The sequence below is a fragment of the Equus przewalskii genome, chromosome 1 (genome assembly GCF_037783145.1).
Source record: "Equus przewalskii isolate Varuska chromosome 1, EquPr2, whole genome shotgun sequence".
Taxonomy (NCBI): domain Eukaryota; kingdom Metazoa; phylum Chordata; class Mammalia; order Perissodactyla; family Equidae; genus Equus; species Equus przewalskii.
Genome location: NC_091831.1, coordinates 116347588 through 116368591, shown reverse-complemented (window position 1 = coordinate 116368591; position 21004 = coordinate 116347588). Strand labels below are relative to the sequence as shown.

General features: G+C 36.2%; 1 protein-coding gene across 1 annotated transcript in view; it reads right to left on the bottom strand.

Moving 5' to 3' along the window:
- IREB2 (iron responsive element binding protein 2) overlaps positions 1–21004 on the bottom strand; it is a 57402-nt gene that overhangs the window by 10479 nt on the left and 25919 nt on the right. The window contains exons 7-16 of the mRNA XM_070573399.1: positions 19889–20072; positions 12614–12753; positions 10389–10560; positions 7928–8028; positions 5781–5897; positions 4299–4458; positions 3478–3613; positions 2225–2309; positions 1458–1614; positions 1007–1131 (exon numbers count right to left, since the gene is read on the bottom strand). Coding sequence (XP_070429500.1) covers positions 1007–1131; positions 1458–1614; positions 2225–2309; positions 3478–3613; positions 4299–4458; positions 5781–5897; positions 7928–8028; positions 10389–10560; positions 12614–12753; positions 19889–20072 — 1377 coding nt within the window. The remainder of the gene's footprint in view (positions 1–1006; positions 1132–1457; positions 1615–2224; positions 2310–3477; positions 3614–4298; positions 4459–5780; positions 5898–7927; positions 8029–10388; positions 10561–12613; positions 12754–19888; positions 20073–21004) is intronic.

Below are 21004 nucleotides of genomic sequence, written 5' to 3'. Positions count from 1 at the left end.
TCTCACTCCACTCAGAGTAAAAGACTAAATCTGTATAACGGTCTAAAGTTCACTATGTAATCTGGACCTCCATTTCTCTCTGCTATCATTTCCTACCACCATCCTTCTTATTTCCTCTGCTCCAGCCACAATGCCCTCATTAAGGTTCCTTCCAGAAGGCCTTTACACCGCTCCCTCTACCTGAAAAGTCCTGCTCTTTGTCCAGATACACGGCTAACTTGTTCACTTCCTTCAAAACTTTGCTCAAATGTCATGTTTTCAACCATCCTATATAAAACTGGAATCTACTCCCAAATTTTGCACAATTCCTTCTCTTTACCTTGGTCTATATTTTTCCATAGCACTTGTCACTTTTTAACACATTGTATACTTTACCTAATTATTCTGTTTACAGTTTACTATCTGCCTCTCTCCAGGAGAATTTTTCTACTGTTTTGTTCACTGACACATTCCAAACACCGAGAAGAGTGCCTGGCAGATAGCAGGGGCTCAATAAATATTTGTTAAGTAAATAAATACTTCTTCTGCCCTCACGTTTATATTCTCTGTTTTTTTTAAAAAAAAGCATGAATATATATATTTAGCTTGAATGTGCATAAAATATCTCTGGAAAGATGCTTAACAAACTAACACCATTGGTTGCCTCTAAGGAGGTGGAGGAGATGGCTAGGAATGGGTGAGAGGGAGATTTCATTGTTTGCTCTTATTTCTTTTGGATTTTGAACCATTTGAATGGGAGTGACAAACAAGGGTAGTTTCTATGAAATGTGCTCATATTCAGGATGCCAAATATAAATGCTTGCTATACATTTCTAATAAGTAAATAAAATCAATTCTAATGCTCTAAGCTATTCTCTTAGATATTGGAGATTCCAGATACAAAATGACTATCACTCATTGCAAACTGTGTATTTAAAATACATTTTTATTCCATTCAGAAAGCAAGATGCAGGAAACAAAGAAACACAGCCACTTTATTAAACTAAGAAAGAAATAAGACTCTTACCTCTATTTTCTCTTTTAATGCTTTAAACATGGATAATATAACAAGTTCTTCCTCTATCTGATGAACTTCTTCTCGACTAGGCCAAATATCATGCAGGTAAATGTTCTTGCCAGTAGAGTCAGTACCTGGTTAAAAAAAATCTTAATTTGATATTTAGTATAAAAAATAATTCCCTCAAGATGTGAACATCTTTTCAAAAACATATCATACAAACCAAGTAAATTATACAACAACAGAGTGCTACAGGCTTAAGCAGCTGGAAGAACTAATTTCTTGAACATTTTATATTCTTCACATGAATACAGAAATTAGTACCTAAACATTATAATAAGATTTCCTGAAATAATTTAAAGAATGAATGGTCTAAGAAGCACTTCAAAAATACAACAACTTTTGGGGGGAAAAATGTGTGCAGATGTATATGTATATATATATATAAAGGAAAAGATACCTAAAGGCTCTGTCTGGAAATCTATATTCACTGTGCCTGCTATGGCATAAGCTACCACTAAGGGTGGAGAGGCAAGATAATTGGCACGAACACAATCACAAAGACGACCTTCAAAATTTTTGTTTCCAGATAAAACTCCACAAGTAACCAAATCACCCTGAAAAAAAATACACACAAATTTATTCAACTCAAGAGGTGATACAGATTTGGATAATCATATATAAGCAATCTCAAATATTACATTTCTGAGGGCAAGATAACCAAAAAAGCATATAATCAATTATTAGGTATAGAACTATCAATCCTATAAATAAACTAATTCCTTATATTATTAGCTAATTATTTCAAAAATCTAAAAATGATCATTTTAAGATTGACAGGTTACTCTTCCCAAGAGGTGCAAGCACTACAGAAATACAAATATATCAATAAACAGCTTCTATAATTTTTTTTTTTTTTGAGGAAGATTAGCCCTGAGCTAACATCTGTCACCAATCCTCCTCTTTTTGCTGAGGAAGCCTAGCCCTGAGCTAATGTCCATGCCCATCTTCCTCTACTTGATATGTGGGACACCTACCAGAGCACGGCTTGCCAAATGGTGCCATGCCCGCACCCGGGATCCGAACCGGCAAACCCCAGGCAGCCGAAGCAGAACATGCGTACTTAACTGCTGCACTACCAGGCCGGCCCCCACACCTTCTAAAATTTAATAGTAAAATATAGTTAAGAAAACCCATTTGGATGTCTTACTGAGCCACACAGTTTACCTGTTTTACTGCATTTAAAACTGCTTCTGATAAGGGTGCTGTATTTCCCACACATGTTGAACATCCATAGCCAACTACTTCAAATCTGCATTTCAAAAAATAAGTGTGATTGGACAGAACATCAAAATATTTGTAAAGACAAGTCTTATCTTTCATTTCCATCACTGTGCTAAGAGTACTTAAGAATATTTATGACACATGGATTAATCTTCATCAATATGTTCATTTCACAGCTTTTGAGCAATCAAGTCTGACTCTCAGGCATGCTATTTGTACTGAAAGCAAAACTCTGAAGAGCCTTAATACTTAGCATGTTCCCTAGTTAGATTTGGTTAACTAAATCTGACATAGCATCCATCACACTCCACAAGAAAATTCGTCAACTACTACTTGTTAGGAATACAACATGACCATTTGAAACATTGATATTATACTTCCATCCAAAGGGGTTTAAACTGCAAAGTATCAAGAGGATCGGGCTATAACAATCTGACCAAAGGCCCCCAAAGAGGTATTGTAATTGGGTACTCTGATGGGAGTAAATCTTTCAATTCCCAACCAATTAAACCCAAGAATAGTCCCTGAAAAAATTCCAAAACAATATAACTAAAAAATTACAGGTATAATCCTCGAAATTATTTTCAGCTGCTCTTCCAAAAGCAAAGAAAAAATCTAAAATTTACCAGGCTTGCAAAGGAACTGATGATTTATGTAAGATAATATGTCCCAAAATACACACTGAAAACCCCGCTAGCATCAATTATTTTTTAAGTACATAAGAAATATAAAAGTTACTTTCCTCAAAGTTCAGGGACAACTTAACCTAGGCTTAACAGACCCAATAACCTCAAAAAACTTCAATTAAGACAACTTACTCAGTTAGTAATGCAACCTATGAGATTTCACTCATTTCTGAAAACTGATCTATAAAATTCATGAAAATTATGCACTACTTCGTACCATCCCTCTACAGTCTCCGTCACTGTTATCTGGTTTTACTTGTTTGTCTTGTTTCTCCATTCTCAAACTAGAGATCACATCTCCCACTTCTCTGCAGCCAACACATTGCCTTGCTCACTGAACACACCCAAGAAACATTTGTTGAGTGATAAGGCCTGAGATTGTGTGGTAATGGCAAGGTAACAAGGAGAACTAAAGCATATTTTTCCCATCTTCTCTTTGTACATCAAAGGTCCTAACAAGCAGCTTCAATCATACCAATGTCATTATAAATAGTGATAACTGTCACTTACCCGAGCTTACTCAGATATGGTAACACTCCACTCGAACTGAGGTAATGTGTAACCATCCCACTGCCTGGAGATAAGCTTGTTCTTATGTAAGGTTTAACATGCAGACCAGCTTCAACAGCTTTTTTGGCCAAAAGACCTGCACAATAAACAAACAATGATTTATTATGGCATTATTTCTTTCCCTCATATTAAAGTAGGAAGCAAGAAAGGGTTTATTTAACAGGTTGATCTCCAATCCATGTTAGGGTAAAAGTCCAAACTCAAAATGTCATTATTTTGCCCATTTTATTCTACTGATCTGTTTCATTTAAAACAAAGAAATTGTAGTAGATATACTACCGTTTACATTAAAATATTAAGGTACAGCTGGACATCATGGCAACGTGCACACAAATGGAAAAAAAAAGGATATATAATATCATGCACACATATAATAGACATCATTACTGAACCATTTTAAATGCCATAATAAACTACAAACAATTTAACATTTATTATACATTTTATACAATTAATGAATTGTTCCATGTACATACAATTGATTTCATTTACAACTCTTGTCAATAATCTTTTACTTCCTTTATACTCTCAATGGAATCTAGCACACTATGAGAAACTTCTAGTAGATTACCAAGAATTTTGCTAATTAACTATACTTCTAAATTAACAGAAGCAGATACAACCTAAAAGTCTCAGAAAGTCTCTCAATATCAAACATAGACACTCACTCATGCATAATCCAAGAAAAATAAAGTGAACATAACAGAAAAGTAAAAAATAATTTAGAGAAAGAAAATCTATGGTCATAAACCACAACCTACCTGCAGCAAGCATGACAGATGGATTGCAGTTATTGGTACAACTGATAACTGCAGCAATGACCACAGATCCATGAGACAGCTTATATTCACTTCCTTCATAATGAAGAGAGACAGTATCGCTTTGCTTTTCAGCTGCAATTTGGAAGCCTTTAAATCCAACCTATACAAATGTGCACATAAATATAAACTAAGTATTCTGGATATGTATAGAAAAAAAGACTGTTAGAAAATACAGCAGATCCTTGACATTTGATGATTTAACACTCAAAGTTCTGACTATTTGGAAGTGATATTGACGGTCTATGACATTCAGTAGCTGTAATTCAGATGAAGCATAATTTGAACAGTCACGAAAGGAGTCTGGTGGTGTTCATAAGCTTTTATCTACTGAGTGAGTCCACCCAACTACCCAGGATCTAGATCTTATCTGGCTTTGTTCTCTACTCATCCCTGCTTACAGTAATTCTCAAGAGATGGTATAAACTTTTTCTTTGTTAAAAATGGCCCTAGAGGGGCTGGCCCCGTGGCCGAGTGGTTAAGTCTGTGCGCTCCGCTGCAGGCGGCCCAGTGTTTCGTTGGTTCGAATCCTGGGCACGGACATGGCACTGCTCATCAGACCATGCTGAGGCAGCGTCCCACATGCTACAACTAGAAGGACCCACAATGAAGAATATGCAACTATGTACTGGGGGGCTTTGGGGAGAAAAAGGAAAAAATAAAATCTTTAAAAAAAAAAAAAAATGGCCCTAGAGACTTGCTTCAACAAGATCCTGTGTGTGTGTAGAACAGATGAAGCAAGACTAGCTATGAGTTGGTAACTGCTGAAGTGAGATACATAGGAATTCATTACACTATTTCACTCCTGCACAAGTTTAACATTTTTCACATTAAAAAAAATCAAGAAGTTACAGAAAGAAAGGCTCTGAAAAAAGAAACCAGCTACTAGTTTTCAGAACAGAGAAAAAGACAAGATTGAAGCCGTGATTCTTAGACAGAAAGTACAAACCCCAAAAGTCAAAGAGGTCTCTTGTTATTCTGTTACATTTACCAGATTTTCTGAGACTAATTACACAGTATGGACTTTTATCCTAGTCTGGAAAGTAACAAAATTCTAGAACAGTGCTGTTCAATAGAACTTTTTGTGATGACAGAAATATTCAATATCTATGCTGTCCAATACAAGAGCCATACCCACAAGTAGCTACTCAAGCACTTGAGATGAGGCTATTGTGGCTAAGAAACTCAATTTTTAACTTTAATTTAAACAGACACAATCAACCTCTGACCCTCACAGTGGACCTGGGAATAAGCTTTCCAAATTGCTGACTTGTACTTTGCACAGAAGGAAAAAGAGGAGGCTGCTGGTATGTGCCGTAACATACAAAAATATCACAGGAGATTGAGTTTATGGGTCACCCTGTTCTTTATTGCTTAATTAGCACAAAGTGTATTGACAAATAAAGATAACAAGAGGTAATGTACCTTTTCATTTAAGCAAGCTTGGAAATCATTTTTCATATCTGTCACAGCAACTCTATCCTGAGGTCGTTTTGGACCACTGACAGATGGGACTATTGAATTCAGATTAATTTGAATCACCTAGGAAATGAGAGACAAGAGGAAAAAAAGGAACAGAATTTTTAAGTAGAGATTCCAATTTAAGAACTACTTTCTGAAGCAGAATGAAGATATTTGCATTTATTTTAATGCAATTTAATGGTGAAATACACACCCAGAAATAAAGATTTTAAAACTCCATTTAATTTATGAAATAAAATATTAAAAAATTAGCTAAAAGCAAGACTAGCAGATAGTATGCAAACTAGCACAATATCAACTGTATTAGACTATACAAAATTTTTTGTTCCCCAAATCTTTTTCTCCCCACAAAGATAAACACTGTCTTCAAAGATGACTGATGATAAAGTAGATGCCTGTGCCAGCTATCAATTTATTGCTTCTGAGCTTCAAATTCACTCTTCTTTGCCTGCTCTCTGATAATGGAGGTGGGCTTAGTAAACATTCCTTCTTTCTAGCTTGCATGATATTAAGTCTGGTCGACAGAGAGAAAGGGTTTTTCTCTTTCTGGTTCCAGAGTGTCTAGTTGGTCATGCTCCTGTAGACCATATTTTTATTCCTTGGTTAAAATAAAATCGTATTTTGTTAAAATCCTAATCCCACCTCTCAATTAGGTTTTCATTCATTTCTTCTGGCATTTCTACCATTTTCCTTCATACATTTTATTTGTGTATAAGCAATTCAAATTAAGTTTTTCTTCTCTACGGCTTTCATCCATTATTTAACAGTCCTGTTTATTCTGACTGATTATATATAATGGCAACACCTGCTTTTCTTATACTTTCATTTCATGGATCCAGGTGATCCTAGATTTCGTCTTTAAGTAGGTATTTAATGAGTTTCCCTTGAAATCAACATCCTGATGGGTTTTAGTTTTATTTCTTAATCTGGTTGAGTTTTTAATAGGCAAATTTATTCCACTTCACTATACCATCAAAATTTTTCCATTTAATTTTTCTTATTCTTTCCCTGTATGTCTTTTTTTTTCTTTTTTTTAATGTAGACAAAGCACTAGATTCAATAAATAATCAGAGAAGTTAAAAGATTTGCCCAAAGTGTCACACGAATTCACTTCCTATGGGTTCTATACTCGCCTTCAATATACCTATAAATATTCATTTATTCACCTAACATATTTACTGAATATCTACTATGTGCCAGGCACTGTTCTAGGTGCTGGGGATACAGTGTCATACAAAACAGATGAAGTTCCTGTCTTCATGGAGCTTACTTGTATCCTGGTGGTGGAAAGACAGGCAAAAAGCATACAAATTAATAGATAATGTCAGGTAGGGATACATGCTATGAAGAAAAATGAAGCTTTTGAGAAAATGGATTTCCCAACAAAAACTTGCTTAACAGTTAACTGGACCTACAACACCACCAAGTGGTTTTAGATCCTTGACACACTCCTAGAAAATAAATTTTATTAAAATTTAGACTCTCCTGAGAGTGAATTTTACCAACTTCAAGATAAATATAAATTTCCAATAGATAAGAAATATTTGCTTAGACTGTAAAATATTTCTAACATTTAAGACCACATAACTGTATATCCCTTTCATAACAGAGACTTTTTATAAAATACAGACATTAACCAAATGCCGATGTTATCAAAATTGATATTTTGGGAGGATATTATAGTACTCTTATCATAAAGTAGAAAAAAATTAGAGCAATAAATTAAGAGTCAATTATATATTTTAAATACTAAAAATTTAGACTTCATAAAATTCACTCTAGTAGAAATCTATGTAAAATTAATGAATAAAATGAAAGCAGAGTCACAAATAACATTTGTTAAACAATAATAGTAATAGCTAACATTTATTAAGCACTTACTATGTGCCTGAAACTGTTCTAATGAATTTGCATTTAGTCTCTTAAGAATCATATGAGGTAGATATTATCTTCATATTATAGAGATGAGAAAAATGAAGCAGAAAGGCTAAATAAATTGCCCAGGGTGATATAACTAATAAGTCTTAGAGCTGGGTCAGGTTCCAGAATTTACACTCCTAACTACTACTGTGTTGGTTATTTGTATATACCTGGGAGTATTCAGGTTCTCCTGAATTATTCTGGTCATTTCGAAACAATTTCACAGCTTTAAGGTATGTTTCCATTGACTTGAGTTTGGCTTTGTCAAAACCTAAAAAGATGATGAACAAGAAAATCCAGTAAAGAATTTTGAAATCTTTGTGGGTAAGGTTGCTGAATTCCAATAATGAGCAAAAACCAAATATTATTATTACTAAGTACTCATAGTAGAATTTTTTTATAAATTAGTACTTGATATTATTCTCAAGCACAGTAAAATTTTACCCTTCATGAAAACTCCACTTTATAAAATACATAACAGCCCCCCCTTAAAATTTACTCAATCACAGGCAAGATCAGAAATACTGAGCCAGTTCTATAAAACTTACAAAAAATATTGTTTGTAAAAGAAAAACCAATAATAAAACTGAACATAATAAATTACTACTCACCATGAAGGGTGAAATAAGCAACCTAAATATAAGCAATATGCAACTTAATAGTCAAAATGAAAGAATAAAGTAATCAAAAGTTAAGAAGAGTTTCATAGAGCAGAAGGATAAAAAGATCTAACAGATCTTCAAAAAATTAAAAGAATTTAGACATTAACAAAAAAAATTTCCAATTAAACATCTGGGTAGTTATCTGTAAGCCTGATGAGAAGTAACTAACCATGGCAGATGGTATTTTCCAATGTTTGGCACAGCAATATATATCCTAAGTTACATGTTCTTCTTACAATGTGACAACGACATTCCTCCATCAAGAGGTGGAACTGATATTCACTTCTCCTGAATCTGAGCAATGTGACTTCCAGCTGGCAGGATGGCTGGGACTCCATTTCTCTCAGGTTACTTACCCTTGAAACTCCACTATGTGAGAAAGCCTATACTACATGGAGAACCACATATGGGTGTTCTGGCTGACAGCCCTAGCTGAGTTCCCAGGTGGGAGTTAGCATTTACTGTCAGATATGCGAGTGAACAAGCCTTCAGAATTCCTGTCCCTAGCTTTCCAGTCTTGCAGTTAAGACCTAGACATTATGAAGCAGAGACAAGTTGTCCCAGCTATGCCCTGTATGAATCACTGACCCAGTGAAATCATGTGGCAATAAATGTTATTGCTGTTTTAAGCCACAAAGTTTTAGGATAATCTGTTACATGGTAATAGGTCATTAATACATTAACTCATGTTAACATGCAAGGAATGAGGCACCTCTAACCTTTTTTCTCTTGAATGTTTTACCAACCAAACTCCAGTGTAGAGAAAGCTCTGCATTCTATGAGGACCATTTCCTCTAAGATTCCTAATGACCAGTCATCCATTTTGCCATTTGACTTATTAACTTATAATCTGCCCCTAAACGGAAGAATACAAGAATATATCCCCAAAATATACCTATGATTAGAGAGAGTAGTTCAGCAATTCTCTCTTAAAAAAACGAAGTGGCTCAAGGGGCCTTATGAAATAGAAACACATCCTGGCTTTGCAGGTACTTTCTATTTTATTTTATTTTTTTAAGATTGGCACCTGAGCTAACAACTGTTGCCAATCCTTGTTTTTTCCCCTGCTTTTTCTCCCCAAATCCCCCCAGTACATGGTTATATATTTTAGTTGTGGGTCCCTCTACTTGTGGCATGTGGGACGTCACCTCAGCATGGCCTGATGAGTGGTGCCATGTCTGTGCCCAGGATCCAAATTAGTGAAACCCTGGACTGCCGAAGTGGCATGTGCAAACTTAACTCAGCCACAGGGCCGGCCCCCTATTTTTTTTTTTCTTTTGAGGAAGATTAGCCCTGAGCTAACATCCATGCCCTTCTTCCTCTACTTTATATGTGGGACACCTGCCACAGCATGGCTTGACAAGCGGTGAGTAGGTCCACACCTGGCATCCGAACCGGCGAGCCCTGGGCCACCAAAGCGGAACGTGTGAACTTAACCACTCCGCTACCAGGCTGGCCCAGGTATTTTCTATTTTAAAATAAACAGTCAGTAGAAGAGCGGTCAAAGTTCCTGGATAATGAGGCTACAAAAAAGATTTGAAATCTGTAACCCTGTGTTGCATTTAACAAAATTATGTGCTTCTTATTCTTTAGACAAGCACTGGTTCTCAAACTTTTTTGTCTGGTGGCTCCTCTACTCCTGGATACGGAAGGGAATACCTGTGAATACGCTCAAGCCTGGTTTCCATGAAACTGCAACCTCTGATCCCTAGGCAGGGTGTAGGTATTCATCATCATAGGGAAAAAGGGAGGCGAAGATCAGCTGTTTGAATAATTCCTTTAAGTTGCTCTAAGTGAGTCACAGGGTACTAGGGTTTGAGAGCACAAGATTTTTTGAAGATATCTGATGCAGTTCATTTGAAAGCCACTGTTTCAAAATTATTAAATAACAGGTACAAGGCAGTGATTTATTATAAAATATTTCGGACACAGTGGAAATGTAACATTTATGCTAATGATATCTTCTTACCTGTATGTTCTAAATGTTTTAATGTCACATTATCAACAGGGAAAAAGCTGAGGATAGCACCATATTCTGGACACATGTTTGCTATTGTAGTTCGATCCACTATAGATAATTGTGAAACTCCACTTCCAAAAAACTCAACAAACTTTCCAGCCACTCCTACTTGCCTGAGGTGCTATATAAAGGGATACACAGAAACACACAATTAGCAACGTTAAGATTAGCATGGATTCTCTGAAAACTATAAAATCTAATTTTTAACCAATACTAGTGACAGTGAAGAAAAGAGGTTCTCTGTCATTCTTATGAAACATCGACTCATTCTAAAATCATTTTTCTTAGTTACTTCTAAGTAACCAAAATACCTACTCACCTCTTCTAAACTGTAAAATGGTCTCAGATTGGTATAGGGTGAGTGCCTACAAGTTGACTAAAAATGAAATAACCTTCAACCTATGAATAATATTAAGTCCTAACATACTAGAGGTGCTAGGGATCACTTATTACAAAGTCTTTTATAGATGTAGAAACTCAAGCCTAAGAGATAGTCATGGATTCATATATTCATAGAAATATTTTATTTTTATTTATTTATTTTTTGAGGAAGATTAGCCCTGAGCTAACTACTACCAATCCTCCTCTTTCTGCTGAGGAAGACTGGTCCTGAGGTAACATCCATGCCCATCTTCCTCTGCTTTATACATGGGACGCCTACCACAGCATGGGTTTTGCCAAGCAATGCCATGTCTGCACTCGGGATCCAAACCAGCGAACCCCAGGCCACTGAGAAGTGGAACGTGAGAACTTAACCGCCGCACCACCAGCCGGCCCCTCATGGAAATATTTTTGACGATGAGAGCAATACAGATTAGATATACCAAGCCAAATACTGCTTTCACCAAATTAATGAGATATCACAATATACATTTTGAAAAACAATACATGATTAATGAAAAGAACATGAAAAGAACAAGGCCTCAAAAAAGAAATAAAATAATCAATGTAAATCGATGTAAACATACACAATAGATTTAACTTTTATATCACTGTAAAAGCAAAAATGGCAAAACAGACATGTAATATTGTTATGAAAAAATATAGCCAGAGAGTTCTGAAAAACAGCATTAATTTTCAGGCTGTCCAAAGGAATGAACTGATTTCTCTAAAAACATACTGGGATATTCCTTTTCCTTTAGGAATAGCCCTGCAATTCTCAATTTAACTTCTTCATCTTTTGGTACCATAAGTCAATCAACCATTTCTGTAAGACGTCAAAATTTTTTCTAATTAAGGAAGAAGATCAATACTAAATGCCAAGAGGGAGGAAATACCATTTTCTTTCCCTGCAGAGTATTCTAAAAGCCTTCAGACCAATAATCTAACCAAAGAATGCTGAGATTCTGGGATCTAAACTGAAATTGTATGTGGAACATTTCCCAGGTTCATTCATTTAACAAACTGGGACCTAATCATTAAAATAAAGTTAGTGAAAATCAGAAATTTAAGATGCAGAGTTACAAATTATTGTTCACTAGGAAACCCTAGAGTATATGTATTGAATGCATGCAGCCAACATTTTAAAATTGCAGAGAAAAAAATTTCTACATAATACATTAAAGAAACGTTAAAACAGCCAATAGAAAAATTTGACACAATCACACTTTACAGTCCATATTTTTGAAAGTATTATCTAGTAAAATAATAGTTTCTAAAGGGAAAATGATTTAAACAAGTATTAAAGGAGATGCAATTAGATCTTTCCTAACTATGATTCTTTTAATTCATATAGTCAACAAATATTTATTGAGGGAATAAGGCATAATGGTCAAAAGCATGGACTCAAGAACCTGACATCCTGGGTTACAATCCTTGTTGTACAACTTCCTATTCAGCTCTATAACCCTTTGGTAAGTCATTAAACTTTACTGTGTCTCGAGTTTTCTCAGAATTAAAATGAGGATAGTAGTAGGACCAATCTCACAGACTTGTAATGAGGAATGAGTGAGTTAACATGTCAAGTAAACGACACAACAAATTGTTTTGTACTTACTCATACAAAGTACTATATATTTGATATTGTTACTATGATGATAACTATGACAATGCAGCTAATAATGTCAGATGCTGAGGATGAAGTGAGGAACTAAAATCCCCGCTCTCATGGGGCTCCTCTACATACATAAAAAGAATGTCCACTAAGTTATACAGCTGGCACAATTTTAACTTACCTTTGTAATGCCAAGAACAACATCTATGGATGTAACAAAAGGGTTTGATGAGCCAGTTAACTCACATCCAACCACCTCTGGCAAAGTAAGAAAAACTGGCAGACCAAGCATAACTGCTTCTGTTTCGATGCCTCCAACCCCTACAGTAATAAAGACAGGTATATTAGCATAGTACATTTAAAGATAGTTTAAGTTATCTTTGTAACATCTAAATCTCTAGGTATTTCACGAGCTTGTCTTACACAGTAGCTTACAGAGCTGCCACACTGCCTCTACTGTGGATATGGGACTCAAGTCTTCTCAAAACATTTTTACCTTTATATTAAATTCAGTAAACATTTATTATTTATTAAGCTAAGTACTGTACTATGCTCAAGATATAGGTATGAAAAGAACCCAGTTCCTGCCAAGCTCAAGAAGCTCAGTCTAATGGCAAAGACAAAAAAGTCAATCATTATAACACCTTGTAAAAGACTAAATGCATTCTGCCAGAGGGAATAGCCTATGGAAAGCCATGACATATAAGAGCACAGCCCATTCAGGGAAATAAATGACTAGTTGTAAGATGCGTGTGGGTGAATGCTCAAAGAGGCACTAGGTTGTGAAGGGCCTTTGTATAAAATGCAAAGGAGAATGATATGGGGAGTGACGTCATCATAACAGTGGAGTGAGCTCTTCCCTTAAGTCTCTCCCAAGACATAAGGAAAAGGACATCCACAAACCAACAGAGGACATAAACACAACACAAGAGCTGTCTGAGAGATCCATGCAGCCAAATGTCTGAAGGTGAAGGTGCCGGACCTCCTGGGAGGCAGTGGAAGGAGGTAAGGGGATCTCCTCTACCTCACACAGAGCAATGATCTAGGGCAGGACATTACCCAGTGGTGTGCAACTCTGAGAGGAGAAGGGAGAAAGGGCAGCCTTCTGTAGGAATGCCTTCGCTCTTGGAGTTGCCTTCCAGCCTGTAGGAATGTTCCACCCTGAGGAGACTAAGCAATTGAGCAGGGTGTCTTCACCAAGCCAAGCAGCCTAGGAGGGCAAATAGTTGAGTGCAGAGAGGGGTAGCCTGAGATTGTGCATGTGAAAGAGAGCACCCCACTATGTGGTACACAAGCTTGGCCAGTCGGCCAGAGCAGAGGACCCATGCCAGAGCACCTGCGTTTCTATATGTAAAGCAGCAACGGCCAGCAGGCAAATGCAGACAGGTCCTGTTGGCATAGCTTCCAATGGACAAGCACAGCTGCCAGGGATTGTGGTGGGTTCAGAATACAAAGCTCCTGCCCCACTCCAGTAGCGGCAGGTGGAATCTGTGACCAGATACTACCACTATGCAATGGTACAAGTATAGTATAAAGAGGTACGTTAACACTCCAGACCAGATTGAAAATGACAGGAACCCAGAAATCAATCCTGAAGTCACAGAAATGTACAATCTAAATGATAGAGCCTTCAAAATAGTTATCATAAACAAACTCAACAAGTTACAAGAAAACTCAGAAAGAGAGTTCAATGAGCCCAGGAATAAAATTAATGAAGAGAGGAAATTCTTCACATAAGAGATTGAAACTATTAAAAAAACCAATCAGAAATGTTGGAGATGACAAATATTATTGGTGAGATAAAGAAAAATCTAAAGTCCTTAAATAACAGAGCTGATATTACAGAGGACAGAATTAGTAACTTAGAGGATGGAAATACAGAAATGCTTCAGGAGGAAGAGGAGAGAAAACTAAGATTAAAAAGAAATGAAAACATTATCCAAGAAACATCTGACACAATTAGAAAAAGTAGCTAAGAATTTTAGGTATTCCAGAGTGAAAAGAAAGGGACAAAGGAGCAGAGAGCTTCTTCAAAGAAATAATAGCTGAGACCTTCTCAAACCTGGGGCAAGAGCCGGAATTACTAGTAAACGAAGCAAAAAAACTCCTAATTACATCAGTATAAAAAGACCTTCTCCAAGGCATGTATTAGTAAAACTGGTGAAAGTCAATGACAAAGAAAAAATATTAAGGGCAGCAAGGCAGAAGAAAATAACCCACAAAGGGACCCCTATCAGGCTTTTAGCAATTTCTCAGCAGAAACCTTACAGGCTAGGAGACAGTGGAATGATACATTCAAAATTCTCAAAGATGAAAACTTTCAGGCAAGAATACTCTATCCAGCAAAAGTACTCTTTGGATATGACGGAGAAATAAAAACTCTCCCAGATAAACAAAAGCTGAAGGAGTTCATCACCACAAGACCCTCCTTGTTTACAGGAAATGATCAAGAAGGCCCTCATACCTGAAAAGATAAAGAAAAAGTATACAGGGGCTGGCCCCGTGGCTGAGTGGTTAAGTCCGTGTGTTCCACTTTGGTGGCCCAGGGTTCAGATCCTGGGCACAGACCTAGCACTGCTCATCAAGCCATGCTAAGGCGGTGTCCCACATGCCACAACTAGAAGGACTCACAACTAAAAATACACAACTATGTACCGCTGGGCTTTGGGGAGAAAAAGGAAAAAAATAAATTCTTAAAAAAAAGAAAGGTTTACCAATCTTGAGCAAGGACATAAAGAGACAGGAAAAATCAGGAAGCTACAGCTCTCTATCAGAACAGGTTAGCAAACACTTAATTATAACATTAAAGAGAAGGAAAACATCAAAAATAACTATAATCACTTCATTTTAATCACAAACTCAAAACACAAAATAGAGTAAGTTGTGACAACAATAACTTAGATGAGGAAGAGGAAATGGATGGAACTTGCTTAGACTAAGGAAGTAAGAGGCTATCAGAAAATGGACTATCTCATCTACAAGATCTTTTCCACAAATCTCACAGTAACCACTAAACAAAACATCAGAACAGAGATACAAGTGCTAAATAAAGAGAAAACTGAGAAAATCATCATAGAGAACCACCAAACTGAAGTGGGAGTCAGAAATACATGGGATGAAAAACAAGGGAAATACAGAACAATTGGAAAATAAGTGATAAAATGGCAGTATTAAGCCCTCGTATATGAATAATCACTCTAAAGGTAAAAGGATTGAATTCTCCAATCAAAAGACACAGTGGCTAGATGGATTAAGAAACAAGACCCAACAATATGCTGCCTCCAGGAAACACATCTCAGCTCTAAAGACAAACATAGGCTCAGAGTGAAGGGATAGAAGATGATACTCCAAGCTAATGGCAAACAAAAGAAAACAGGTGTTGCCATACTTAGATCAGACAAAGTAGACTTCAAGATAAAAAAGGCAATGAGAAACAAAGAGGGGCAGTATATAATGATAAAAAGGACACTCCACCAAGAGGACATAATACATGCACCCAGCACAGAAGCACTGAAGTACATAAAGCAACTATTAACAGACCTAAGAGGAGAAATTAACAGCAACGCAATAATAGTAGGTGATCTGGACACCCCACGAACATCAATAGCTAGCTCATCCAGACAGAAAGTCAACAAGGAAATAGTGGAATTAAATGAAAAACTAGACCAGACGGACTTTACATATATGTAGAACATTCCATCTAAAAGCACCAGAGTACACATTCTTCTCAAGTGCACATAGAACATTCTCAAGACAGACCATATATTCAGAAACAAGGCAAGTTTCAATAAATTTAAGAAGACTGAAATCATATCAAGCATCTTTTCCAACCATAATGCTATAAAACTAGAAATCAACTATAAGAAAAAAGCTGGGCAAGTCACAAATATGTGGAGACTAAACAACACGCTAATGAACAACCAAGGGATCATTGAAGAAATTAAAGGAGAAATCAAAAAATATCTGGTGACAAATGGAAATGAAAATACACCATACCAACTCACATGGGATGCAGCAGAAGTGGTCCCAAGAGGGAAATTCAGTAATATGGGTCCATCTTAACAAACAAGAAAAGTCTCAAATAAGCAATCTTAAACTAGACCTAACAGAACTAGAAAGAGAAAAACAAAGCCCAAAATCAGCAGAAAGAAGGAAATAATAAAAATTGGAGCAGAAATAAATGAAATTGAAACAAACAGTAGAAAGAGTCAATGAAACTAAGAGTTGGTTCTTTGAGAAGATAAATAAAACCCACAAACCCTTAGCCAGACTCACTAAGAAAAAAGGAGAGAAGGTTCAAATAAACAAAATTAGAAATGAAAGGAGAAATAACAACAGATACCACAGAAACACAAAAGATTATGAGAATAATACGAAAAGCTATATGCCAACAAAATGGACAATCTAGAAGAAGTGGATAAATTCTTAGACTCACACAACCTCCCAAAACTGAAACAAGAAGGAATAGAGAATCTGAAGAGGTCAATCACAAAAGATTGAAACAGTAATAAAAAACCTAAGATATCAAAAACATAAGATCTTTATAGAACATAAAGATTTAATACCTATCCTTCTCAAACTATTCCAAAAAAGTGAAGATGACAGAGCACTTCCTAACACGTTTTACAAGGCTTAACATTACCCTGATCCCAAAGCCAGGCCAGAACAACACAAAGAAGGAAAATTATAGGCCAATATTGCTGATGAGCATAGATGCAAAAATCCTCAAAATATTGGCAAACGAAATACAGTAATACATTAAAAGGATCAATCATACACCATGATCAAGTGGGATTTATACCAGGGACGAAGAGATGGTTCAACACCTGCAAATCAATCAACATGATATACCACGTTAACAAAATGAGGAATAAAAACCACATGGTCATCTCGATAAACGGAGAGAAAGCACTTGACAAGATCCAACATGCATTTATGATAAAAAAAAAAAACCTCAATAAAATTGGTATAGAAGGAAAGTATTGCAACATAATAAAGGCCATATATGACAAACCCACAGTCAACATCATACTTGACAGGAAAATACTGAGAGCCATCCCTCCGAGAAAAAGAATAAGACCAGGGTGCCCACTCTTGCCACTCTTATTCAACGTAGTACTGGAGGTTTTGGACAGAGCAATTAGGCAACAAAAACAAATAAAAGGAATGCATTAGGCATTGAAGAAGTGAAACTCTCGCTGTTTGCAGGTGACATGATTTTATATAGAGAAAACCCTAAAGAATCCACTGGAAAATTATCAGAAATAATCAATAACTACAGCAAAGTTGTGGGGTACAAAATCAACTCAAAAAATCAGTTGCATTTCTATACTCTAATAACAAACTAACAGAAAGAGAACTCAAGAAAACAATCCCATTTACAACTGCAACAAAAAGAATAAAATATCCAGAAATAAATTTAACCAGAGGTGAAAGACATATAACACTTAAAACTACAAGACATTATTGAAAGAAATCAATGATGACATAAAGAAATGGAATGATACTCCATGCACATGGACTGGGAGAATAAACATAGTTAAAATGTACATAACTACCTAAAGCAATCTACAGATTCAATGCAATCCCAAACAGAATCCCAATGACATTCTTCATGGAAATAGAACAAAGAATCCTAAAATTCATATGGGGCAACAAAAGACCCCAAATTGCTAAAGCAATCCTGAGGAAAAAGAACAAAGCTGGAGGCATAAAAATCCCTGACTTCAAAATATACTACAAAGTTATAGAAATCAAAACAAGATGGTACTGGTACAAAAAGAGACACACAGATCAATGAAACAGAATTGAAAGCCCAGAAATAAAACCACACATCTATGGACAGCTAATCTTTGACAAAGGAACCAAGAACACACAATAGAGAAAGGAAAGTCTCTTCAATAAATGGTGTTGGGAAAACTGACAGCCACATGCAAAAGAATGAAAGTAGACCATTATCTTTCACCATATACAAAAATTAACTCAAAATGGATTAAAGACTTGAAGGTAAGATGTGAAACCATAAAACTCTTAGAAGAAAATATAGGCAGTACACTCTTTGACATCGGTCTTAGAAGGACCTTTTCAAATACTATGTCTACTCAGGCAAGGGAAACAAAAGAAAAAATAAACAAATGGGACTATATTGGACTAAAGAGCTTCTGCAAGGGACAGGAAACCATGAACAAAACAAAAATACAACCCACCAATGGGGAGAAAATATTTGCAAATCATATATCCAACAAGGGGTTAATCTCCAAAATATATAAAGAACTCACATAACTCAACAACAAAAAAGCAAATAATCCAATCAAAAAATGGACAGAGGATATGAACAGACATTTTTCCAAAGAAGATATACAGATGGCCAAGAGGCACATGAAAAGATGTTCAACATCACTAATCATCAGGAAAACACAAATCAAAACTACACTAAGATATCACCTTACATCTGTTAGAACAGCTATAATCACCAGACAAAAAATAACAAACGTTGGAGAGAATCCAGGGAAAAGGGAACCTTCATACACTGCTGGTGGGAATGCAAACTGGTGCAGCCACCAAAGAAAACACTATGAAGATTTGTCAAAAAATTAAAAATAGAAAATACCATACAATTCAGCCATCCCACCACTGGTTAGCTATCCAAAGTACTTGAAATCAACAATTCAAAGAGACTTATGCACCCCTATGTTCACTGCAACATTATTCACAAAAGCCAAGACATGGAAGCAACCCAAGTGCCCAACAACTGATGAATGGATAAAGAAGATGTGATGTATATATATATATATATATATATATACATATATACACACACAATGGAATAATAGCCATAAAACACAAAATTGTCCCACTTGTAACAACATGGATGGACCCTGAGGGTGTTATGTTAAGCGAAATAAGCCAGACAGAGAAAGACAAACACTGTATGATTTCACTCATATATGGAAGATAAACACATGGACAAAGAGAACACATTAGTAGTAACCAGAGGGAAAGGGGATTTGGGCGTGGGCATAAGGGGTAAAGGGGCACATACATATGGTGACTGATAAATAATAATGTACAACTGAAATTTCACAATGTCATAAACTGTTATGACGTCAATAAAATAAAATTTTTAAAAATGCAAAGAAATTTGGAGAAGTCAGGAGAAGATACTGAAGGAGTTTAAACAAGGGAGTAACCACAACACCTTCAGAAACATCATCATCATCACTCTAATCACTCCACAAATGGTAGTACTGTGCAAGGTATGGTGCAAATTTCTTCTCATAAATTCTGTCTTATATGACACTGTCCACAAATACTTGAATTACGATTTACTTTTATTGCTACTAGTATCGATGAAAAAACACCCTCAGAGGCTAAAAAACCTGTTATTTATGTTCTTTTATAGTGTTCCTGACATCTTCTCCCCAAAAGAACTAAATATATTTAGTCATTTACTTACCCCACCCCAGAATCCCCAAACCATTCACCATGGTTATATGAGAATCTGTGCCAACGACACTGTCTGGGAAGAGGAGGTTCTTTTCTTCAAAAACCACTCTCGACAAATATTCTAAGTTTACTTGATGAGCCATTCCAGTTCCAGGAGGGATTACAGCCACATTCTTAAAAACTCTTGAACTCCACTATATTTTGTTTAAATTTAAGAAATCCAAGTGTTAGTACATTACATGAATTTGTGCTCACAATAAAGATATAAGTAAATATTGACACTAAAAATATTTTACCAATGTTCAATATGGTCACAGTTTATAGCATATACTTAAAAACAAATATGTAGATACTAAACCTAAACATACCCATTTTTCAGATTATTAAAACAAAATTAAGTCAAAGGAAAATGTTCCAATAGTCCAGATAAACAGTAGTTATCAACTATGTTCCAGCAGTTCTCAAGTATAAGGCCGTCCAAGCTCACTTGAACTAAAGCCACTGTTTTTATCTTTTTTTATACACTGGGGTTTCCAGTAAGATTTTTTTTTTTTTTTTTTAAAGATTTTATTATTTCCTTTTTCTCCCCAAAGCCCCCCGGTACATAGTTGTATATTCTTCGTTGTGTGTTCTTCTAGTTGTGGTATGTGGGACGCTGCCTCAGCGTGGTCTGACGAGCAGTGCCATGTCCGCGCCCAGGATTCGAACCAACGAAACACTGGGCCGCCTGCAGCGGAGCGCGCAAACTTAACCACTCGGCCACGGGGCCAGCCCCAAGATTTTTTTTTTAAAAAAGAGTTAATCACTCGTTGGTTTTTTTTGTGAGGAAGACTGGCCTTGAACTAACATCAGCTACCAGTCTCCTCCCTTTTGCTTGAGGAAGGTTGTCCTAAGCTAACATCCCTGCCAATCTTCCTTTACTTGGGATGTGGGACACCACTACAGCATGGCTTCATGAGCAGTGTGTAGGCCCATGCCTGGGATCTGAACTTGCAAACCCTGGGCCACAAAAGCGGAGCGTGTGAACTTAACCACTATGCAACCAGGCCAGCCTCTCTGATAACATTTTATCTGAAGGAACAAAAAAAGATTCTACTGCTATGAAGTATTTTAAAACTATTAGTCT